The following is a 26,144-nucleotide window of genomic DNA, read 5'->3' on the forward strand; positions in this document are numbered from 1 at the left end:
CTGAGCTAGGTTCTTCCCCTCACTTGATTGTCATGCTCAGCTCTCCCTCACATGTCTGTTCATGATATTTGTTTCCTTCCCCCTTTCATCACAGTACGGCCAGTGGATTTCTTGCAGGCATCAAGTCAAAGCCTGGCTCTTCCATTAAGCCTTTGGCCTAAACCAACCTTGCTATATTGGGGAGGAGGGGTGGCACTGATCTGGCACTGTTAGTTATTAATAAACTTCCTGCTGTATTATTAATAATGGATTATTTCCAGTTGGGAATGGGGAATTGCCAAACCTTGGGTGGTGAAAGGAGACCCTATGTAAGCTGCTACTACATGATATATGGCATATTCCCCACCCAAACCAACCTTGTGTTAACTATGCCTTTTCCACTCGGGAGTGTTTAGCTTTTAATCTTTAAAGCTGCTTCTTTCCTTATGTACTCTGTTCCAACTTTGCTGCTTCTATACATTCCTACTTCATTCTTTAACTCATCATTTCCTGCTAAATTGTCAACCTGTCAGTTAAGTTATGATTAAAATGCTTCATTCATATTCTTGAGGATACTAATGTCAATGGTTCTTATCAAAGAATATAGAAGTGGATTCACACAACCATTTCCTCTTCCTCAGTGTCATAACATATTGGAATCATGGGCTATTATGTTTTTGGTACGTTTTTGAATTTTTTTTAATATGGTGTCTACCTGTGATGAGATGGAATCACTGCAGTGTTAGATAATTAAACTGTTCTTGAACTTTATTTTAATCTGAAGCAGAAAAGAATTCTCCTTGATGCGGTTGTTGCCCTTTATTTCCAAAACTAGATTGACATTGAAACAAGCCAAACTATTTCCTGATTATATGGGAGTGCCCTTGACTCATTTTCAGGCCACACCGTTGGGGCTCAAACTATAGTGTTAGATAGTACTATAAATAGTACTACAGTCATACCTCGGGTTATGGCCACTTCAGGTTGCGTTTTTTCATGTTAAGAATGCGGCAAACCCGGAAGTGTTTACTTCCGGGTTTCACCGCATGAGTATGCGCAGAAGCATTCTGCACGCTTTACACATGCACAGAAGCGCTCTTCCGCGCATGCGCAAAAGCACTGCTCTGGTTGCGGACTTTCCGGGGTGCGAATGGCACCCCGGAAGGAATCGTGCCCGCAACCAGAGGTACCACTGTATAGAAACACTATAGTGCTAGATGGAACCAGTCTTAAATGAATTCAGAATAAATAAATGGAGTGTTCATGCCAATTACACGAAGTCAGTATATATTAACATATTTATAGATTTATCTCTGTAAATTTAGAATTAGCACAATATATTTTGCTGCTTTAGGCATAGGAGCAAATTATCTCCCTTATCCCCAAGTTTGAGTATATCAAGTTATCTCTGTCTCTTGCAATAAAAATACCATAATAATGAATAGACCTCTGCTTGATTTTGGGGGATTTATCACTTTTATCACCTTCTGCCAGGTCACCCAGGTTACCAGGCTGGGAGCTCCTCTCATCCTCTTCAGCTGAATTCTCCTGCTCCAGATTATATAAATCGCAAATTGCTTTATTTGGCAACTACCAATGAAAAGAATTGCAATCTTTTTGTTATATCAGCAGTTTTAGTTTCCAGCAAGGCCCCAGGTTTTATATATATATATATCTTACAGTAAGAAGATACAATCATGCTTTCTAGGAATTATTTATACATGAAGCCACCATCCTCAAGATCCTCCTATAAACCCTGACAATTGGCTGTATGGGCTGGGGCTGATGGGAGTTGTGGTTCAACAGTATGAGGAAGGCACCCCATTTCCCACTCCTGCTTTAAATGTTGAGGGAGATGTTTAGTTGACCTGCTCCTCACTTACTTCTTGAGCTTGGAATCAGGAGAAGGCAAGATTCATCCCTTTCAGTTGTGCTGAGTATCTGAGGGTGCAACACAAATATGGGAAACATTCCCACCCTCCCTCCTGCTCCATGCAGGGATGGAAGATTCAGAGTGCTGCTCTGGTGCTTTGTGATGGAGGCCCTCAGAATGCTTCTGCAGGCAGTGTTAAGACAATGTAATTCCAATGTGATTCTTCCCTTTTTGCTCTAGAATAGTTGGTTTCAAACCTATTTATGTACACCTGGAATAAGGTCCACTGGAGAGCAAGTTTTCTTCCAAACTGATATGCATAGAATTGCACAAAAAACAAGTTTTGGCTTCACCGTCAAAACCCGTGAAATCCCAAACCTTCCAAAATCTTTTTGTGCGCAGATAAATAATCTGCTTTGTTGTGCATATTATCAGTACCAGAATGGCTTGATTCTTGGGAATCAATATTGGATTAATAAACATAAATGCTAAGGAGAACCAAAATTATTGAAGTCATCTGTCCCATTGACAGAAGAGTTTAACCACAAGCTTTGTTAAATTATTACCCTGATGACTATAAATAGGGCATGGAACCATCTTTTATACTCATGACGATGCATCTCAGGAGAGTTTGATTAATGAAAATATTAATTAACTAAAATAATCACATTTGCCTATTCACATTTTAATTGAAAACTGATAGGGGTTTTTTGAACCTGCATTCCAGCTATTTCTTAATCATCTCTTGCATGAACAATGGACTGTTCTTCTATATTGATAATTCAGTAACACAGAATTCATAGATTACGGTTTGAAAGAATCTGGGATTTGTGATGGTGAGAGCTAAAGCAGGATTTTCTCCCTGATGAATAGCATTTCTTTTGAAGTATTAAAAGAAGAAAAGATTTTAGCTTGAAAGAAGTGTTCATCCTAAATTAATGTCATGCACAGAGTTTTGGATATTTTCAATAGAAATCTCAAAACCCAGTTTACATTTCCAGCATTTATGAACAGCATTGACACTTCACATCTCTGGAAATGCAAGGAATCAACTACGGTGTTATTTAGATAATGGGGAAAAGTAATAATGCCTGGATGAGGCTTTAAAGTACAGGGCCTGTTTTTGAAACCAGCTCTTTTCTGGTGAGAGTGGCAGCAAAGTAATCTAATCAGATGTAACTTTTTTTTTAAGAGGGGAGAGAACCAATGAGGGCCCCAGAAATGATTGGACTAGACCAGTGGTTCCCAAACTTTTCCAGCCCACTGTCCCCTTGGTTCCATAAATTCATCCCCAGTGCTCTGTACCCTACTAAATAAAAAACATTGTTCAAAATAGCAGTTTGCATGACCCACTAAGGAAGATAATAACACAATAAAATTCAAAATAGCAACAATTAATTCCACATTAGTTCAAAATCCAGTTAAAACTATATAGTTTAAAAATCGATGAACTTGATCCACTGAGCCAGCTTCTCAAAGCCTGCTCCCTGCCACCTCTTTGCTTCTTAGTGCCCCACTAAGGTAATCTCACCAGACCCCAGAGAGCAATAACACCCACTTTGGGATCCACGGGGCTAGACTGAGCTCTTGGCCTGCCGCTTTGCTGTTCCAGCACCCTGTCTGGTACTGCTTCTCCAAAATTGGTAATAACAACTTATATGATGTCAAAAACAGGATATGAAACTAAGCATATATAATGTGCAGTGACTACGTAAGTTTATGAGCGCTGTTCCACAGGTATATATTTATCTGCATGATGGATGTGTTTATGAAATACGTCTACTTTCCATTGCTGTGCTGAAGAAGTTCTTACGAAACGGTGGATTATACCTGGAAACACTGTGCACACACGACAGTCCGTTGACTACTTCAGCGACATTGGCACTTCACTAACAAAGCAGTTCAGCTTGTTTGTTACACCATGACAGTTTGTTGACTACTTCAGCTACATTGAAACTTCATAAAACAAAGCTTTTCAGCTCGTTTCTTATTGGATGACTTTATGCCATTTGTTTCTATTTATAATCAGCAGTGACTTTCAGAGACCTTATAGATTTCTGTTTTATTGTTTATGTTGATGAGAATTACATTATATATGCTTAGTTTCATGTCCTGTTTTTGACATCATATAAGTTGTGATTACATATTGAATGTTTGCAATTTGGTCACCTGTTGCCTTGTTTTCGTTTCACTTCAGTGCTTGCAACACAGGGGTTTGGTTTGATATTTATATCTCCAAAATTGGTGTCTGATTGGCTGAGCTACTGAGTGCCACACTTGCCCTGAGGTAGAATTTATTTAAATTAAAGTGCAGGTGGCTAGGGCCTAGGGGATGGAGTCAGCTGATGAACTCTGCAATGCACACTGTGGTCCAGCCTTGTACGCTTCTCTAGCCAGTCAGGGAAGAAGGAAACGAGCACTACAATAGATAGATAGATAGATAGATAGATAGATAGATAGATAGATAGATAGATAGATAATCTAAGCAGCAGCAGGGAGGAATGGAAGTCATCTTGCCTGGGAGCCTATCAAACGTGGCAGCACCTCAGTTTCAGTACCATAACTCATACATCAGTCTTTTTGCTTTTAAACAATTTGAATGGGATACCAATCCATGTTCTACATTTAATCCAGTATCTAAAAAACAAAGAAACAAACAAAGAAGCACAAACCACAGAAACCTCTTCCTTGCTAAATTCATTTCCATTTCTGTGACTAATTTTATTAGCTTTGTTTGAATTGGACTTTTGGTTTACTGCAATTTGACTTTAGTTGGTGCTGTTTTATTTCTGTTTCAGAATAAACAGATGAGTTGTGCTGAATATTGTAGTTTCTTTTGTTTCTTCTTCGTTAAACAGTTGAAAGATGTGATGAGAACTTGTCAATACTCTGGGTTTCTGGAGGCTTCTTGTGCAGTTGTTACAGTTCCAGTACTTTCATTTTGCATAATTCTTTCTGGCCTTTATCGTTCGCCAAAAAGGTGCAATTCTTTGTTCTCCTTAATATCTCAAATAGTTATTTATTAATTGTGTGCTATTTAGAACAAAAAATTGAGTCAAATCTTTTGGAATCAAGAGGAGTCAAGGACTGTGTGATGATTTCTGGTATGATGACGAGAATGAAATGAACATTAGGTAGTAGCTTTGCTATAGCTCTTACTTCAGACAATTAGTAAGAATGTGAGTATTCTTCAATTCTACTTGGGTTTGGAATGTAGTATTAGCCACAAAATTCTGGGAATCTTACATTGATTTTAAGAATCAGTTTTGTAGTCCTTATGGTTAAGAAGATTTAAAAAGCGAAGTCATGGGAGGGTATGCGTGAATAATATTTCTGCTCAATATTTCAGTGTACTTCATTGTTCTTTCTCATGACTAACAGGCATAATAATAATAATAATAATAATAATAATAATAATAATAATAATAATAATAATAATAATAATAATAATTTAAAAGCACAATGGTTTGATTTGCATTAGAACTCAGATTTTCTTGCCTAGAATTTAGACCTCTTTTTTTTTAGCATATACTGTATGTATCTTTGAATATTGGTTTCTATTGGATACCTGGAATTGTTAGAACATACAGCTTAGGACAGTAGTTAGAAATCAGGTGATGATATAGATTTATGGGATGGTCCTGGAACATTCCTTTTTGTGCCTCTCTGTTAGACAGGTATGCTCTGCTTTTTTGTTTTATGGCTTCTCGGGGAAAAGAGTGCTGCCTAGGCTTTAACTTGCATGAAATGCTGCTGCCAGAATCTTAACTTCTGCGAAACAGCTTCAACTTGTCATGCTAGGTTTCAGGAGATGTATAGGCTCCCACAAAGGTATCAAATTAGCCTTAAAAGCACTTTGAGTTATAAGTCAGAGAACAATTTGGGAACTCTGATGTTTTGACTGAAGTTAAAACCCGAGCACAGCACTAGATGCCTTAGAAACTACGTGATGCTGTTCTACAAGCTATTTCAAACGTGAGATTTATCACCTTTTTGATTCTGAAATGCCACTGCAGGAAGCTCATTTACATCCAAACTTAAATTCTTTCTTTAGCATCAACTTACGGCCTATAACAATAGAGAGCACTTTTGCATTTTTATGTTTTGTTTTATTGTAAGTTGAGTTTGGGATTCATTTGCATGAAAGGAACTATAGGCATTCATTCTGTATTGTGTTGCGTTATGACAAATGCAGCCACCACTAGGCTCCACATTGTTAATGAACTTATTTCACAGCTCACTAATTTTGTCCATGAGGCAGCACAACTGAACAACTGGTTTGGAGTTCATATCTTCTCACGTAGTCTGCAAAGCTGCCTTCTTATAAGAACACAAGAAGAACTCTCCTAGATCAGGACAAGAGCTCATCTTGTCCAGCATTCTGTTCTTGGATGCCTATTAGAAGCTCACAATGGTCACTTACTACTTCTCTGGTGGGCGGTGGTTGCGGACTTCACCTCTGTTCGCCATCCTCCCGGCAGCTAGGGCCGACATGTCTTGCCAGCCATTAGGGAAACTACCCCGCCAGCAGAATTAAGGAGTGGGGATCCTCCGCCAAAATACCAGCTTTAAGCAGGCCAATCAGAAAGGCCACTTTCCCTGCCTTGCCGGCCAGCTGGCCTAATGGAAGCTTACAAACAGGACCTGAGTACAAAAGCACTCTCCTCATGGGATTTTCCTGAAACTGGTATTCAGAGACATACTGTCTCCATCAATAGTAGCTTTAATTTGTATAATCTTCCTTTTGAAGCCATCCAAGTTGGTGGTCATCACTACCAGTGGTGGAGCTTCATGCTCCGGCACCGGGGATGGGGAGCAGGTGGGGGCAGGGCTGGCGTGCATCCCGGGGACATGACGTGCCACCTGTGGGGGAGCAGTCTTCTTGTCCAGTGGTACCTCTCTCATGTCTGCAGTTTTCCAACCATTGCCCACAAAACACTAAAGGAGGAAGCAATAATTTAAAACTCCCATAGATACTAGTTCATTCTTGTGAAGGCCCGTCTAAACAGGACAGTTTTCAGAAGATGCCTGAAAGTAGGCAGGAAAGGTTCCTTGTGGTCTTGTGCACACTCCTAATGTTCATTCCTTCAGATGGGTAGGGCCCACTGGATCACCATTTTGAGCTTTTCTAGCATGAGGCAGTGGGCATATTACACTGTCAGATTGGCTGTCAAAAATGCGTGCCTTATTACATTATAATGACGTGTGTGCAGCAGAAATGGTTGCTCTACTGTACTAACTTGGGACTTTATATATGCACACTCCTTTATTTGGGCAGCGGTAGGCTGAAATAAATATGAATACTTTTTTGTTGTAATTTAGATGGGAAATTGCTTATGTCAACTTTGGGCGATGAAAGTAGTTGAATGAAGCATTGTTCATTTCTGTCCTGAGCATATATTTCTTTTAACTCTTCTTTTACACAGTAACAGAGAACGGTATGTTTATGTGTGTGTTGTAATTTGCCCCTCACAGAACTACAATTGGCAGCACTCTTAACAAACTATAGTTCCCAATGTTCTTTTCCCCCGGGGAGGGGGAACATGTTTTGAAGGTGCTCTCAGTATATGGTGGGAGAATGTGCGTCTTCCTCTTTCCCTGTCTGTTGACTGTCACACACCTTCAGCTGGGCTGTTTTCACAGTGGTGTTTGTGCTCTCATTGCAGACGGACGCAGCTTTGATGTATGATGCTGTTCATGTGGTGTCGGTGGCTGTCCAGCAGTTCCCACAGATGACCGTCAGTTCGTTGCAGTGTAATCGGCACAAACCATGGCGCTTTGGGACCCGCTTCATGAATCTCATTAAAGAGGTACACCACTAACCATATGTGACTCATCTTGCCTCCCCCTGTCCTCCCTCTGTGGAAGTTCAGACCTTTCTTTTTATTTCAATTGTGTAAAAAGAACATTTTTTATTTTATTTTAATTGTGTAAAAAGGACATTTTTGATTTTAATTGTGTAAAAAGAACATATTTGGGTAATGTAAAAGTAAATGCTCTTGATTTCTTAGCAAATAACTTTGTGGAATTGTCAGTGTCAGGATAGACAACACGGTGCCCTGCAGGTGTTCTTGGACTACAACTCCTATCACCCATAGCCGGCAGGGCCAGAAGGTTAGAGATGATGGGAGTTATAGTCCAGCAGTCTCTGGGAGATACCATATTGGCTGCATATTGCAAAACAGCAAAGGTGAAACAAAAATCTGTACCCCCTAAAGAGAAAATTAAAAAAAAATTAATGTCAGCCTTTTATCAACCTAGCAAGATGAATTTTGTGTATGTGGAAAAGGAAGGCAATTAAGAAATTGTATGCAGAGATTAAGGAAAAGTTTGTTTAATTATCAAAAGAATGCTGGGAATCCAAGAAATATGCTAAAAAGAAAAAAACCTCTGGCCACAAGGAAAATCATTTAAACTTAATGAATAATTAATATTTCCATTTTGGCAGACATTAATTTATTTATTCATTCATTCACTCTCTCTTACTGCTTACATATGAAATTTATTATTATTTTTCTGTTTTCATAGGCTCACTGGGAAGGCCTCACTGGCAGGATAACCTTCAACAAAACCAATGGCTTAAGGACAGATTTTGACTTAGATGTAATTAGCTTGAAGGAGGAAGGTCTCGAAAAGGTACTTAAGATTCTATTTACTTATAGCTGATATATTATTTCAAAATACTACTCTTGTCCATTTATACTTAGTGGTAGAATCAATTTGAGCAAAGTTTCAACTACATTGAGTGTGACAGAATATTGGACTTAGCTTTAACAAAGAACACTACAAAAATCATTTACTTATATGGCGTTGTAATGTTCTACTCAGAATAGAGCCACTGAAATGAATAGATGTGATTAACTTAGGTTCATTAATTTCAATGGGTCTACTCTAACTTAGTTTAATACAACCACTATGACTGATGCCCAAATGCAAAGTATAATTTTAACATGTGATTTGTTCCAAGAATTCAGTATGCTTTTTTGTAGGATGTTATTATTGGTCTGCTTGGTTTGTTTGCTGCCTGGCAGTATAATATAGGCTTGGATCCAAAGTATTCTGTAACTCTTCCCACATACCTGAGGAAGCCTTTAATGTGGTTATCCATAAAGAGTAGCACTCCTGTCACCTGGCTAACCTCTTTTGAAACTGATGAGAGTTACAAAAGCAGCATGTGATAAAGTATGAGAAACTTCTGTTCAGAATTTTAGGGTGATGTTCAAGATTAGTGATACTCAAAGGAGATCCATGGAAATCAATGGGCATGTAATGTAAATTGGATATCACCCATAAAGATTTTTTTTTTTTTAAAAAAAAAACATCCATTGGGCATACTGAAATCTCTTAGGAGTCCCTGTAATAGCTCTTTGCACCTAAGGCAGCATATGCCATAAATCAATCAACAAGCCATACTACGTGTGTGATGTGTGTGTGCCGTGTGTTTGAACAAAGAACCACTTCAAGCAAGAAGAGATGGGGATTTGATCCTAAAAACAAAGGCACATCTTTCATTTAGAAACTGATGGCCTTTACCTGGTGTCTTCTCGCTGACTTTGTGATTTTTTCACTTTCTACATCAGTACTCATTCCTGGTGGTAGCTATTGGCTTATATTCTCCATGTTGTGTAGAAGAATGATAGAATGTGATCTGTGCTACATATTCACTGATGGTAAGCAAAGGACGCGGGTGGCGGGTAGGGACACGGGTGGCACTGTGGGTTAAACCACAGAGCTTAGGGCTTCCTGAACAGAAGGTCGGCGGTTCGAATCCCCGTGACGGGGTGAGCTCCCATTGCTCGGTCCCAGCTCCTGCCCACCTAGTTTTTCGAAAGCACATCAAAGTGCAAGTAGATAAACAGGGACCGCTCCAGCGGGAAAGTAAATGGTGTTTCCGTGCGCTGCTCTGGTTTGCCAGAAGCAGCTTTGTCCTGCTGGCCACATGACCCGGAAGCTGTATGCTGGCTCCCTTGGCCAGTAATGCGAGATGAGCGCCGCAACCCTAGAGTCGGACATGACTGGACCTAATGGTCAGGGGTCCCTTTACCTTTAAGGAAAGGGTAAAAAAAGCCTGCAAGGCAGGGAGCAAGTCCCTCAGACAAGATGGTCTTTATATAGTACATAGATGTTATGGTGCTGGAGGAGATTCTTGAGAGTCCCATGGACTGCAAGAAGATCAAACCTATCCATTCTGAAGGAAATCAGCTCTGAGCGCTCACTGGAAGGACAGATCCTGAAGCTGAGGCCCCAATACTTTGGCCACCTTATGAAAAGAGAATACTCCCTGGAAAAGACCCGGATGTTGGGAAAGATGGAGGGCACAAGGAGAAGGAGACGACAGAGGACGAGATGATTGGACAGTGTTCTTGAAGCTATCAACATGAGTCTGACCAAACTGCGGAAGACAGTGGAAGACAGAGGAGTGCCTGGCGTGCTCTGGTCCATGGGGTCACAAAGAGTCATACATGACTAAATGACTAAACAACAACAGACATTCATGTTATGTATTTGCCCTGCTATGTAGCATGAAGCTTGCCTCTATAGCAGGCTTCTTCAGCCTCAGCCCTCCAGATGTTTTTGGCCTACAACTTCCATGATCCCTAGCTAGCAAGACCAGTGGTCAGGGATGATGGGAATTGTAGTCTCAAAATATCTGGAGGGCCGAGGTTGAGGAAGCCTGATGCATACTGTTGTAATCTGGAATTATCTGCTTCCTTGAACTTTTAGTTCCTGCTTTTTCTTTGTGATATATATGCATTTAGTTCACTCTACCTTTGTCCAATACTCTTACCATTGTTTCTGCCATTGTCTTTTCATAGTTTCATCACCCATGTTCAGGAATGTTTTTCATCTATGAAATTTTGGAGGCTGTTAAGCTTTGAGCTAGCACATGGGTTTGATTGCAGCACATGTTTTGGCTAGAGGGACTTGTTTTCTAGCTTCCAGTTGAGCACATATTATCAAACCTATTCAGTTCTTTTAAAGCAGCTTTAGAATTAAAACATTTGTGCTGAGGAAATTGACTGCAGCAGATTTGGTGCCAAGGTTAATCTTACACTTAAACTTTATTCATAGAGAAATAGCTTTTAGTGGAACATTATTATGCTGCCTTACTGGTTAACAATAGTGGTGAATTAGGATCCATGGCATAATATGCTGGAGGTCTGCTCACACCTCTCCTGGAACATCAGGATATAATGTGCTCAGTAGCACACCTGCCAGGTACATGTATGTGCTTTTCTGAAAACGACTTCTTAAACCATTTTAAAAAGGAAAATAAAGCATACTAATGGATACTAACTAATTAAAACAAGTGATTTCCATTTTAAAAAAATCCTCACACCTTATGGGCCTAAGCAAATAAAATTCAGCACACCCAGTTGTAAAGCAAAGGAAACATATTTTAATTATACTACTTTGAAATCATTACCGGTAGTATTTCATTTATTTATTACCAACAGTAGCCCTCTCCTAGCATTCTGTAACAGTGTATAATAAACAGCAGGAATGAGTGTGCTAGCTCTGCTCACTTGTTCACCCTGCTTAAGTTAAGTGAAAAGTTAAGCATTTCCATTTTCAATTACAAATTAAAAAGAAAATAACTAGTTACAAATTGGAGTTGATTTGTGAAAATTTATAAAGTTTGCTGAATTTTCATTTTCAATTGCAATGGGCAAGTTTTTCCATAAACTCACAAAGGTACTGTACTCGTTTACTGAGACCTTGCCCTGCTTTGCTTAAAAACCAGTTAAACTTGCCATACAGTTTTCAGAATAATGATTTGCCAAACTTGTGTTAGATCAGGAAACAAAATGTCCAGAATTCTGAAACAATTTTTATCACAAAATCCCAATGGCATAAATCCTTTGATAGGCTTATAACTGTTTACATTAAGGATATCTTATTTACTCTTATTTAATCTTCTGGGGCCTGTACATTTTTTATCAGCATATATGACTGCCACTCTTACTGGGATCGGTGTCTTTCTTTCTTTCTTTGTGCTTGTTTCCTTTCCTGTAGCCAGCTTGGCTGCCCTATCAATGCCAACATGAACTAAGAAAATCTAGGAACTGCAGCTCTTAAGTGACTATGTCTCATAGGAAGACATGCTGCTCCCTGTCCCTCAAACAAGAAGTCCTAGAGCATCCTTTTCCAATCTGGTGCTAGCCAGATGTTGTTGGATAACAACTTTGATCAGCTCCAGCCAGCATTGCCAATGGGCAGGGGTAATGGGAATTTGATTCCCGACATCTGGAGCACTCCAGGTTAGCAAAGGCTGTCCTAGAGCATCAACAAACAATTATTGTTGCTCCATGCAGAGTTCTAGAGGTGAGCTATGTCAGAAAACTCTGGGGACGCCAGATTTCAAAATGTTTTAACTTCTGATTTGTACTTTTGAAGAAGGTTAATCCCCTTTTCTAACTCATAAAAAGTTAAAGGCTGACAGTTGAAAATTTTCACTAGTTAAAATACTAAAAGTTAGCAATTTCTTTTAACTTGTTATCTAGTTAATTCCTGGTTTGGATCAGATGTGGCAGCCAGGAATCTATCTATGCTTGGGACAGTTCATCGTTGTAACATGATAGAGAGGTATAGGAGTTCCTACTTGAAAAAAACTTCCTTTATTTTTTTTTTATTTCCCCCCCCCAAAATTATTGGTTTTTCCACACACACAAAAATGCAACAAAAGAGACAACAAATAATAACAATCATTCTAAATAAACACAAATACAACAAACAACATAATCAAATAAAAACTAATACATACCTCACACACAGGAACACACCAATCTATTAATTGTGATCTTATTTCAAATCTTATTTGGGGGGACTTCCCCCGTTCTCTCTCTTGCGTTCAATTCTAACTTCCTTTAATTTGGGAAACGGCCATGATGTTTCCACTGACCTCTGAAAATGTTAACCATGCTTGTAGAATGCAATATATATTTGCTATATAAAAATGGAAATTTCATAGTATTGGAAGAGAAAAGGACGGATCCATTTAAAGCGGAGGAAAGCAGGCGCATTGTAAATATACTTTCAGTGAGCTATCAATCCACAGATGTGTACTTTTCTTGGAGGATACCATATATACTTGAGTATAAGCCTAGTTTTTCAGCACATTTTTTGTGCTGAAAAAGCTTTCCTCGGCTTATACTCGAGTGAGGCGGGTGGTGGGGGTGGCGAGAAAGAAGCCCTATCTCTCCGCTCGTGCCGCCACCCGCTCTCCCCAGTCAACCATTCCTTAAGAAGTGTACAAGAACGGCGGTTCTTTACTCTCCCCAGGCAGCTTGTTCCATTCCTGAACTGCTCGCATAAATGCAAAGTTGGCAAAGGAAGAAGAGGAAGGAGCAGCCCAAAGGGTTGCTTTCGGGCTGCTCGTTCCTCCTCCTCCACAGCGGCAAAGGTGAACCGGCTTATACTCGAGTCAATAAGCTTTCCCAGGTTTTTGTAGGAAAATTAGGTGCCTCGGTTTATATTCGGGTCGGCTTATACTCGGGTATATACGGTAGATGTTTAGATGGAAAATTAAGCACTCAGTACTCTGAACACCCTTTTTTACTTTGCGAGACACATTTTGAAGCACAGTGAATAATATTTTAAGCAAGCTGCTTTTTCACAAATGGTAGCAGATTTTGGAAAAAAGGTGAATTATAAGTGTTAGCAGATTTCACTTTTATCTTATACTGTTCTGTCCTAGTGGCCTGAAAAGAATTCATATAAGTGCACATGCTGTTTTATAGATTGGAACTTGGGATCCTGCAAGTGGACTTAACATGACCGAGAACCAGAAAGGAAAACCAGCAAACATTACTGATTCCCTATCGAATCGCTCCCTAACTGTAACCACCATCTTGGTAAGTAATTGTATGTGCAATTGTTCTCTAGAAATTCAGCTGAACGTTAAAACTGTGAATAAAAGTCATATTACTTACAAAGCAATGACCAGTATGCAAATGTCTTCTACATTTATTTAGCAATTACTGTATAATGAATGATCTGAAATGTTAATTTAGTTATGGGATTTTTATGATAATGGCAATTCATTTTAAGTGCTATGATCTCAGCTGACTAATCATTTGGCGTTCTTATGGTTCCTTAACATTTTAAAGTTTAGGCAAAAGCTACCATTGTCGGTTTGGAGAAAGTAATATACATATTGTGTGTGTGTGTGTGTGTGTGTGTGTGTGTGTGAGAGAGAGAGAGAGAGAGAGAGAGAGAGAGAGAGAGAGAGAGAGAGAGAGAAACCATGCATGGTTTAGACTGAACTTAAAATCAATTCATCACCAGGGTATTCTTTCCAAAAGCAATAGTGAGACTTTTCAGCATCATCCTACATAACCTGTATGGTTAATTTCCCCCCATATGTACTCTTTTCCATTGTGGGGAAAATGCCCTTTACTCCCTTAAGAAAAAGAAGAATGCTGAACTCCCCACCCCCCATTTTAGCTCTCATTTTAAGCAAATAATAATAATAATAATAATAATAATAATAATAATAATAATAATAATAATAATAATAAGTAAGCAAGCTTGTATCAGTAAAGCTTCTTAGTCCTGATACTTTTAATTGCCCTAAGGGCAGGGATAAAGTAATGCAGTATGTCTATTTGAGAACAGAAGGTTTAATTATCAGCATGAAATATCTTAGACAAGTCTCTTGCATCTCAATACTTTGCTAGATTAGCTTTTCCAGCACAAACCTTTAAAAAAAAAAAAAAAAACTACAGTAGGAGCATAAGACAGAGTCCAGCCCACTTTGGCAGAGAAAGAGGGATCCACAAAAGGCTGTTCAGCATCACAAATCATGAAGCATCTGAGGAAGTTAGCTCTGTGCAAAGTTCTTTGCATTTTGTTGTTGTTTGCTAGAGAGTTTTGGCAGGGTGGAGGCTCATATGATGACAATGAAGGGAAAACTGTGCGCACGAGATGGCATTCTTCTGGCTCTGAATCATGGCTTTCAATTGTTGATTTAACTACTAATAGCTTCACTTCTATCATCTTTGCTGAGCAGTGTAAAATGGAACACCCCTTCATTTTTCATTCTACAGTGCTTTCTATTTTAGAAAAGCATTGGCAGAGGAGCTCAGTTCTGTATTCTGCCCTCCCGGAATAAAGCTCTCTAGGATAACTGGGGTGGGGGTGGGGGGAAACCTCGAATCAAATGTGTTTCAGCTAATACTCGCCGCTTTTCTAGTTAGATCCTTTTCAGACACCACAGGACACATTGCAAAGTAACCAAAAGGGTACAGAGGATTGTAAGGGTTATTATTTTTATTTCTACTGTTTCTGCTTTAGCCAGTTTCACTGGGATACTCTCAAAGAAAAATATAACCCTTGAAGAGAAGCATGCTATAAATGCAGCCTGCCAACTGGAGAAGTCAAAAGCCAGTGTGGTGCAGTGGTTAAGAGCGGTAGACTTGTAATCTAGGGAACCGGGTTCGTGTCTCTGCTCCTCCACATTCAGCTGCTGGGTGACCTTGGGCTAGTCACACTTCTTTGAAGTCTCCCAGCCCCACTCACCTCACAGAGTGTTTGTTGTGGGGGAGGAAGGGGAAGGAGAATGTTAGCCGCTTTGAGACTCCTTCGGTTAGTGATAAAGCGGGATATCAAATCCAGACTCCTCTTCTTCTTCTTCTTCTTCTTCTTCTTCTTCTTCTTCTTCTTCTTCTTCATATGGAACATCATGCAGCTGGCATTCCAGATGCATGCGAATGAAGATCATCAGTAGTGCTATTTGCTAGATGCTACATCATTTACCTCAGCCTGCAGGACTAATGGGGACACCTCAGCCTGCAGCGTGGGCCCCACTTTGTCCCATGAGGCCATTTTCGATGCCCACCCATAGCACATCTGATTTCAAATGCGATGTAAAGTATGGTAAGCGGTAGAAATGCAGCTGCCAAGGAACAACCAAGAGCCTTAAATTGCTCTTGATTGTTCTTTGGCAAGGGAGGCTTTCTGCCAGCACAGCTCGTTTGATAGGCTGTGACAGCAAGCCCCACTGGCATTTGCTGCACTACAGAGTTCCTGGTCTGAAACTCCATAGAATAGCCAATCCCTGCCCAAAGCAGCCTTGCTGTAAGTGCCAATCAGCTGATCAGCAAAGACAGCAAGCCTACAACAGTCATCGACTGCACAAACGGAGTTCCACTTCAGGAACATGGATCAGTAGCATACTGGGAGAACCCCAACTGGATTCCATGTCTTGATCTCGATGCGCTCTGACTGTATCAACAAACTAACACCTCCAAGCATCCACACATCCTCCATGCAGCTCTAAAAACAGAGCAAAAAAAAAAAACAACCAACCAACCAAATAAATAAATAATCAGGCTTCCCCTCCACTACACATATAAGCCTCAGACCTCCATCACCTCAATGCCTTGATGTCATCCACACCAACCCTAGACAACACTGCTGTGGTAACATCCACAATAGAAAAGGAATGAGTTCTATACCAGGAAGGGTCAACCCCAATACACAAGAGCTCTCTTATCAATCGTTCCTAGTGAGAAGGGCCAAGCAGTTAGGGATAGTGAGAGTTGTAGTCCAACAATATCTAGGAACCCAAGGTTGAGAAAGGCTGTATCAAGGCAACCAAGGTCACCTTGGCCAGCCTTTGAATGACTTATTGTGTCATTTCACTTTCATAAAGTGAATGAAAAAGGTTGCTGCAGTAGATCTGTTCATCTTTTAAGATCCCATAATATTTTTTGTTGTTTTTAACCATTAAGTTGTTTCTCCTAGTGATCAACCAAAATCTGTCTTCAACTGAAATCTAAATGTACCCAGATTATTTGACCTTTCCATTTTATTTGGCTTGCTTTTCATGTTGCACATCATTTTTATAATGCACACATCTCAGTCCTTTCTAATTTGTCCTACCCTTCCAGCGCCAATATCTGCACACAGTGTTAGCCGTACTTGGTGAGACTGTTCATGTTACTGCTTCTGAATAGATTTCATTTTTTTTAAAGAAGCATCATAGCCTAACCCTAGAAAAGCACTTTTAAGTTGCTTTGATTTCAGTAAACATGAGCACAAATCTGTCACACTGAAATAAATGGGACTTAAAAGGGCTTAACCTGCTAATTGTAGCCACGGTGCTTAATTAGACCCATGGCAACGAGAGTCTAAGCATGTATGAGCAGTTCATCTTGCTTTAAGTCTGCCCCTGGCCTGAGACTCTTGTCAAGTGGCTAGCAGCATCTCAGAGTAAGACATTAAATTGTTTTGACTGATTGTATGGGTTTTTGGACAACTTTAGGTCTCTGTCTTTCTGAAATCCAAACTGCTAAATGTAAAAGCCCTTTGTGTACTCTTCATATCTGACATAAATGTTAATTAGATATGGCAGCCCTTTTAAATTCTCAAAGCTATAGTGAGCAGTAGATTTCTTTCTCTAAGATTGTAATCCTGATATGCATGGCTAACGTAAGGCTAAGTTCTGAACAAACATGGCTATAATTGTGCTTCAAATATAACCATCTTTCTTTTTTTCTTTTTTAACAGTACCACATTTCCACACTTAAAATGGAATAAAAACACTGCAGAATGTCTGCAATAAGAAAATATATTTAGTGAGTCATGGTCTCTTTAGAAATTCCATACTTACTAGATACTAATAATCAATTTGATTATCACATGAAAAAGAAAGCCTAAGGTAAACCCTAAAGGTGATCATCTGCTTCACATGCAGGTTCCAGGTTGAATTCCCAGCCACTCCAGATAGGGCTGGGAGAGACCCTGTCTGAAAACCCGAAGAGCCACTGATGGTCAGTGTGTAGACAGTACTGTGTTACATGGAGTAATGGTGTGACATAGGAACATGGGAAGTTGCCCTATACTAATGCGAGTAATTTTTGCTCCTCATCAGGGACATTCAACTGGGAGCCTCTCCAGGTCACTGCTGGAAAATCCAGTATGGGAAACAGGTCTTCTGCTTATTATAAGAAGCAACCCAGTTACCCAAGTTCAATGTGAGCAGACAAAGAAAAAGGGCATGTGAGAGTAAGGTTCCTTGTTGCTTTTCGCCCTGCAGTAAAGGAGTGAAGAGGTGTGGCCAGCTACAGAGAGGGAGTGGAACAGCAGAAGCTGCAAAGCTAATGTGTTTGAGGTCTCTTGTATCAAAAGCTCGGCAAACATTTGTGGTTTGCTTATGGCAGTTTCTATCTTTGTTCCACAAAACCAGGTGCAAAGGCAGGTAGAGAAAAGGAAATGTAATTAGTGAAGATAAACACCAACTTAAAAGTATCTATGGGAAACGTGTGTGTGTGTATCTATGTATCTATTTATAGATCTCCTACCTTCAGTATGCATAAAATTCAATTTATTTGGATTAATGGTTAGAGATGCTACTATATTAATTTGAAGAAACCAAAGAATCTTTGGCTGTATTAAAACTATAATGTAAACAAGATGTAGGCCATAAGGAATCATACTAGTGTGGCAGGCCACTGATAAAGAGAAAATATGGCTGACAATAGCAGAGAACAAATTCTGTTTAGAGTTCACTTTAAAAAAAAGGTTGATATGAAATGATAAGTAAAACTATTTACAGAATGATGAGTTGGTCATGTCTTGTGTGCTTTGATCTTAGTGGATTCAACTTTTCACACATGCAGCACAATTAATTCTATAGGATTAAAACATCTTCAGGGTTTTAACGTTGAGGTAACCTATAAATAGATAAAGTTGGTTGCTTGGAGCATTGTCAGCTTTTAATATGAATGAATGCTTTGGAAGTTATTCTGAAGTAGGTTCTGTGACTCTAATGACTTTTTCAAAGAAATGTGGTCAGACATAACACTTGCGAGTGAGCTGATCTGGGATTGCTTCTGGTCTCTGTGCAACTCCACTGGGAGACAAAGTCAATATGAGCTGACATGACTAGGAGTTCTAAATAATTTATCTTTTCTGAAGTACTGGAGGGTGTTTGTGTATGAAGCATTCTTGGCTTGGTATATTACCGGCTCTCCACACATCTAATCTTTGCCTTAGAGCACCATGTTTTATATTGTATTGGGCTATAGGCCATTTTTCAAGACTCTTGAAATCTTTGCAGTGGAGCAGGGATTTTCCTCCCAGTGAATTCTTCGCTTTTTGTCTGTCTGTCTGTTTGTTTGTTTGTTTGCTTGCTTGCTTCATGGCTTATATTTATGCAAACGAGTAAAACTTCATGAGATTTATAGCCAGTGGGGTTTATCATTCTGGCAAGGCAAGCAGGAAAAGAAAGGAACAATAGTTGCAGTTTGGATCTTGAGCAGTTTGCAAAGTGGGTCCTGTGAAAAAGAGCAACGGCTGGGTGAGTGTGAGACATGCAACACCGACCTCCTGGTTAGGCCAGCCTGCTGCTGCAGCCTACTGTACGTACTGAATCTAGGTCACAATCAGGATATCCAGGCCTGTAAATATTGGACTTTGCAAGTGGGTCTTCAGCAAAACCCAATGTGTGGCTGTCTGCTGGGAGAAGCTTGCCTAGGTGGGGTGTGCAGGAATCTTGCAACCCATGATCCTGTACTACATAGAAGCCCTGCACAGTTGAATTCTCATGCGAACCATCCTCTACACCACCCTACTTTATGCAGGAGCATGTTCAGTTGTTTTGATATGCAAAATGGAAAATCCAACAAAAATTATTTATAAAAACAAATTTGTTGCGACATAATATATTTCCTTTGCATCTAATATGCTACCTGAGTATTGTTTCATTTCTGTTGATACCTATGGCTAGTTCAATACCTCTTTGACTGAAAGGATACCAGGGTAATGTACCCAACCCCACAAAATGAGCCAGTGTCAGAGGAGGAATTTAACGTTAAATCTCCATATCGTCTGGTATACTTGTTTTTAAAGGTATAAACTGACAAGGGGATTCTTGCCAATTGACTTATTGAGAAAGAAAAACTGTGCAGGCAATATTCTGTTCAAAGTATTATGAAGCTTTGGGGAGTTTACGGTAACTGTTAGCACCACCTCCTTGCAAACCACAGCTTCCTCTCACAGACTTGAGAAGAAGATATATGTGTTTTAATAAGGTTATTCCACAACAGGTATCCTTTGTATACATAATACATCTTATAATAATCACAGCAGAAGATTCTGCTAGGGCTGCCATACATCCGGATTTTCCTGGACAACTTTGGAGTTTTCCTAAAAAAAAAAAAAAAAGGCTGAACAATTTGGGTGGTTTGCTATATTTTTTGAAATATGGCAACCCTAGATTCTGCTGGATCATGCCAAAGGCTCATCTAGTCCAGCATCCTACTCTCACTGTAGCCAAACAAAAACACACTTCTAAAGAACAGGAATGCAAAACATCCTCTCACATCTAAAAGGCACACACAAACCCTACATTTCCAATCAAACACAAGTGCTGAAAGCTGCAGCACACACAAGCAACTCACCATTTCTCCTCCCAATCTCCCTTTCACATTCATATAAATACAAATGATTAAGTAAAAAATAGATATTATAGAAATATGCTCACACTATCTGCCTACCGTGGTTCTCTCTTATTGAATATTAAATTTTAAAAAAGAAGCTGCTCAAAGTGGCAGCCACACCCTTTCCCTGGCAAGATAGGAATGTTCTCTGCAGCGTGGCCAGGGCAGCTGTGAGTATCCTCAGACTGCTCTTCAAGGAAGAGAAATGTTCTCAACTGGACTGGAAAGCTAGCAGCCCTGTTACTTAATTTTCACATGGTTTTTCTGCACAGAGACATAGGGGAGAGACCTCTTTAGCATAGGTATACTTCTAGATTAGAACTGGGTGTATGTTACAGATACCGGATTGTCGAGAGAAGAGCAGATTGACTGAAATGTTTGCAGAGCTTCTCTGAGTTCAAATAAAAGTATAAAATCTGTGTGGGAAAGGATGGATGTATTGGACTTCCTCTTCTTAAAGTGGCTGCCCCATTAAAAGTTATTGCTGACCAACTGAGTACTCATTTGGAATCAGGATTATATTCCACAATGCCTTGGAACACTGTATTTAATGAAAACAGTCCTGGAAAATCAGCAGAAATTCTGTATTTGTTTTACATTCTCGGTGCTTATGAAACAAATTACTAATGATCTGCCAATTGTTAGATGTGTTTGCCATTTCATGCATTACTTAATGGACTAAATATATCTCTGGAGAGCTGCAAATACATCATAAGCTTCTCCTGGAAATTCAAAGAGATTAAAATACTGGGTTGTGTGTGATCCTCGGTTTAATTTGACCATAGGCTTCTTTTTTCATATAATGATGAAGCGTAAACTGATGGCGCAGAGCAGAAAATTGTGTGCATGAAAGACAGTGGGAGAACTGAAGGCTTTTTTTTAAAGTATTCTGAAATAATTTGAAAAAGCACTGGCATCCACAGCTTTAAGAATGTAAGCAACGCTTTAAGGGGAATCAGTGACCATATTTAAGATGATTCTTAGCTCAGTTCTAATAGAATATAGGTACCTAAGAAGCTGTCTTATACCAAGTCATGTCAGTGTCCATATAACATAGTGTTATCTACACCAACTGGTAGCAGTTCTCCAGAGTTTCATAGAGAAGTCGTTCCAGCCCTACCAAGAGAAACCAAAGATTGAATCTGAAACTTTATGCATGCAAAGAAAAGGTAACATTGAGCTATGGCCCTTCCCCCAAACATGTGCTCTACCACAGAGCAATGGCTATTGCCATAGTAAATACAGACTAAAATGTCTTGAGCATTATCCAGCAAACTAGACTCAGCTAGTCACATGACTTAAGTTCCTGTAGAATGGAAGTTAGGGATAATGGTAAATTTTTGCAGAATTGTCCCATTCGCTACTGCAGTGATATGTATGATGGTGTACCACACAGGAATCCACTGGCGTGCATTTTTTCCTGATTACTGAATGGAGTTTTGAATAACAACAACATTAATCAATTTCTGAGTAATCATAGTGTTAATATGTTCTCATATTGAACCAGTTAATGCTGATTGCCAAATGGGATCCTCTTCAAAGAGGGTATTGCTTGCACACGGGACCTGGGGGGCACTCACAGCATCTGAAAGCAGGGAATAGCCTGGTTGTTTCTGGGGTGGTCCCGCGACCGTGCCTGTTATGGCACCCAATCAGATTGATTGGCGAGTGGGGGAGGGGGAGGATTTATAAGTGGCAGCGCGACTCATCGGAGCCACTTGCTTCGCGCTGCCGAACACCTGCCCACCTGCCCTCATTGGTTTCTGTGCTTTGGCCTTGCTTGGGACTTCGGTTGGTTGCCTGTTTTGTGGCAGCGGCCTGGTAGGAATTTTGTCCACTTGGCAGATTGGCACTGGCCATTTGGTTTTTGCCTACCTCTCAGCAATCGTCACAACTTTGTAAGGTTTGGCGGTTAGGTATTGACTTAGTTGTGGATGGGGGAGGGGAGGTGCGACCATCACCTGCCCCTCCATTAGAAGGGTATTCCGTTAAAGGAATCTGGGGCTTCTGGATCTCGTCAGAAGTCGACTTGAGGGGCTAGGGCCATGCCAGGACCACAGGAACCCCAGGGTGAGCTACAGCCGATTTGCATTGATGTAGCTCCCTTGTTTGGTTTACCCTTCCAGACCTCCTGCAGGGTGGACAGGAGTCAGTTATATATAGTTTGTCAATGCCTAAGCCAATACCGCTCACATTGTGTAATCAATAAAATTGTGGCCTAAATTTTGCCCATTAATCTTAAACTAAATTTTGAGTCTGTGTGAATTTATTTCAGGTGGGTTACCTCGGGTCCTCGGAGTGCAAACCATACAGCTGGTGTTGATAACTAATTAATGAAAGAAATCCATTTTAGCTGAAACTACTACAGTTATATCTACTTACTTTAAAAATGAATTATTGTGTGTATGCAATGTTAGTTTCAGTATAACATGATCAAACCAATCTTTCAAGATTTAGAATTATATCTTTAAAATGTATTAGCAATTCATTTTTTTCTGAACTGCTGTGACTGAACAGCCTCCCTTCCTTTCTACATTCATTTTTTTCCAGGAAGAGCCATATGTGATGTTCAAGAAGTCTGATAAACCTTTGTATGGGAATGATAGGTTTGAGGGATATTGCATCGACCTCCTCAGGGAACTATCAACTTTCCTTGGATTTACCTATGAGATAAGGCTGGTGGAAGATGGAAAATACGGAGCCCGGGATGATGCCAGCGGACAATGGAATGGAATGGTTCGTGAACTGATTGATCATGTAAGTTGCTACTTAAGAGTTTCATCATCACAAATGACCACATCTTCATTTTGTCTCAGTTGAGCTTGCCACGAGACTTTTGGAAGCTCACCCCAAATAAAAAGGTGATATTTACTGGTACCAATTGCCCTTGTGTTGTTTAATGAATATTATTTGCAATTTCAGATAAATTACACAAAGGTAGCAAACGTATCACCTCTCTTCCTAACCTCCTCTTCCATCAAGAGTAAGAATGATTAATTGGAAATAAAGTTATGTATATAAATGGAAGAATATTTGGAAAATACTATTCTGGAATTCACTACTCCAGGTGTATGCGTTTCTAAAATAGGAGTTGTGCATGTTTGATCTAAATTGCACACATACACACACACACCAACCACAAAGAAAGCTGCATTAGACATCTTCTTTCTGACACGTACATTTTTATTTGCAAAAAGATTTTGTAAGATTTTTAATTTGCTTTCCCATGTGGTCTGCAGCTTCTGTTAGAATAGGCCTTTATTACATAAATCAGTGTAACACCTCCCATATAATTTGCTTTGGTGTGATAAGTGAACAAAGGGGGTGTCCTTGTGGTAAACCATTAGAATTCATCAGGTGGAGCTTTTGACAGGTGACTTAACACAAAGATCTTGTAACATGGAATGCATAATAGTTTGGTGCCATGCACTAGTCCTTGCTTTACCAGCAAAAACTGAACACAAACTGAACACAACTCAGAAATACTGGATTAAAGTGTAACAGTCTTGGAATACAGTGCTTTAAGAATCACTGTCTTCCAAACAACCCTGGCCACATAGAAGACCTCATTGATTCCATCACCCATTGTAGGTGAAAGGAACGTTGACCATGTGTAGAAGCCTTTAACTAGTGGTTAACTAGCTCTCGAAATCTCTCTCAATGGAGGTTTTCCTGGTTCCAAAATTGATAACTTTTTGGTACTAGGTAAAGTACTTTTAATTTCCCCAGGTTTTTTAGATCTCTCAGTTTTAAGTTTGTCTTATGTGGTATTTTTCCCTGCTGTGTTCTGGGGGGGGGGCGGTATTTTATTTTTCTGCAAGGTGGGCTGAGAATCATTGTTTGTATGAAGAGTGGGATAGTAAATGCTGAAAAAATCTTTCACATTTCATACTACATTTAAGTCTCTCTGGTGGTAAGGTGCATGAATGCATATGGTATAAACAGTGAACCTGTAGATGGAAGCTCAAAACCCTCATTGTGATACCAGACTTGATTTTACATCTCAGAGGAATCCATATATAACCTTTAAAATATGTAGTATTATCTTCCATTAGCATATACTGAGAAGAGCCCTGTCTTGTCCGTTTAAAGTATCAGCTAGGAAGTCTTAGACAGCAAGACAGAAATATCAATGCATGCTAAAACAGCAGGGTAATTCAATGTGAGTCAAAACAGATATCATTACAGGCAATTGTTTATAATTGACTAAGTCAGGCATCCCTTCATTTTATAGCTTTTAAAACATACTCTCTCAGTAGGTGGTGCCAATTGAATTTGGTCTCCTGGAAATGGAGTTTAGTCTCTTTGAAAATTATGCAATTGTCTCTGGCTTCTTTGTGTTTTGTCAAATTTGCATTTATTTTGGCAAACCGCTCAATAGCAAGACATCTGATCAAAGCCACTTGTAATAAAGCAAGTATTCTGAGGCTTGCTGCCATTTAACACAACAAGAAAGGGAGACTGTTCTTTCATTCATGATTGTACTTCTTCGTTGGTAAGAATGGAGAGCCTTGAGTAACTCGGGTGGCACTGTGGTCTAAACCAGTGAGCCTCTTGGGCTTGCCAATCAGAAAGTCAGCAGTTCGAATCCCGCCGACAGTGTGAGTTCACGTTGCTCCGTCCCAGCTCCTGCCAACCTAGCAGTTCGAAAGCACTGCAGTGCAAGTAGATAAATGAGTACCACTGCGGCGGGAAGATAAACGGTGTTTCCATGCACTCTGGCACTAATCATGGTGTCCAGTTGTGCCAGAAGCAGTTTAGTCATGCTGGTCACATGACCTGGAAAGCTGTCTGTGGACAAACACCGGCTCCCTCGGCCTGAAAGCAAGATGAGTGCCACAACCCCATAGTCACCCTTGACTGGACTTAACCATCCTGGGGTCCCTTACCTTTTTTACCTTGAGTAAAAGCAGTTTATTATTGGGGCAGGGCAGTCAACTATATACCTAAGGCAAGGATGTGGAACCTGTGGCCCTTCAGATGTTCCCGAGTTCCCATAATTTCTGACCCCTGACCATACTGGCTGGGGTTTATGGAAGTTGTAGTCCAACAACACCTAGAGGGCCTCAGGTATCAGAACCCTAGTCTAAGGGTTTGCAGATCTTCCAGACTCTCTCTGTGTAATGGAGTTTGAGACCTCCTCCTTATGCTTCAGGTTGCCTTGTCCTTCCTTAAATATTAACCATTATTGATGTCCCTTATCGCCAAATACTGAAACTGAAACCAAGGAAGAAGCCTAGCAGTAATGTGGCTCCCATAAGCAGCTCCCCTGGCAGATATATGTACCTTAATATCCTAAATAGGGTCAAGCAGTTATGTTGAAAACCACAGATTATATATTAGAGAGATTTAAAATAATATTTAACATTAGCAAACTGCATTGATGGCCCTGAGGAATTAGAACATAACTTACAATATTGTGTCCCCTTCTCTCTAGCTCAAATGTTGCTAGTGATTTGTTTCTCTGGGTTTTGCCAAAAGGGCCAATCTTCCAGAATAGATTTTGAGAGCTTCATACATACACCATTTGTGCATAAATCCATGAAAGCTCATTGAGGTGTCCCCTTAAATGAATGTGTACACCCACCCATTAAGGATCTCTCACCCTGCCCAGTTTAAGCAGTAATTACATGTTATTTTGCAGATTGCTTTTAGAATTCCTTGCAAGTTTCAAAAGTGCCGTCTTGCCATGCGGTTGCTGTTAAAGAAAGTACACACACACAGAGAGAGAGAGGGAGAGGGAGAGTGTGTGTTACCATTCTTACCCTTGGATTATGGCCCCAAAGTGTTATATTCTGTTGTATGGCACGAGCCTATTTCTCTTGTATCTTATATGTGTAAGTATT

At 39.9% G+C, this 26,144-nt stretch overlaps 1 protein-coding gene across 4 annotated transcripts in view; it reads left to right on the top strand.

Annotated features, from left to right (window-relative positions):
- The window catches only part of GRIK2 (glutamate ionotropic receptor kainate type subunit 2), a 438,302-nt gene that overhangs the window by 243,742 nt on the left and 168,416 nt on the right, over positions 1-26,144 (top strand). For all 4 annotated transcript variants that reach the window (XM_033143497.1, XM_033143496.1, XM_033143498.1 and 1 more), the window contains exons 8-11: positions 7,519-7,662; positions 8,381-8,488; positions 13,594-13,707; positions 22,849-23,055. In XM_033143497.1, the coding sequence (XP_032999388.1) occupies positions 7,519-7,662; positions 8,381-8,488; positions 13,594-13,707; positions 22,849-23,055 (573 nt within the window). The remainder of the gene's footprint in view (positions 1-7,518; positions 7,663-8,380; positions 8,489-13,593; positions 13,708-22,848; positions 23,056-26,144) is intronic.

This window comes from Lacerta agilis, chromosome 3 (genome assembly GCF_009819535.1).
Source record: "Lacerta agilis isolate rLacAgi1 chromosome 3, rLacAgi1.pri, whole genome shotgun sequence".
In the NCBI taxonomy this organism is placed as follows: Eukaryota; Metazoa; Chordata; class Lepidosauria; order Squamata; family Lacertidae; genus Lacerta; species Lacerta agilis.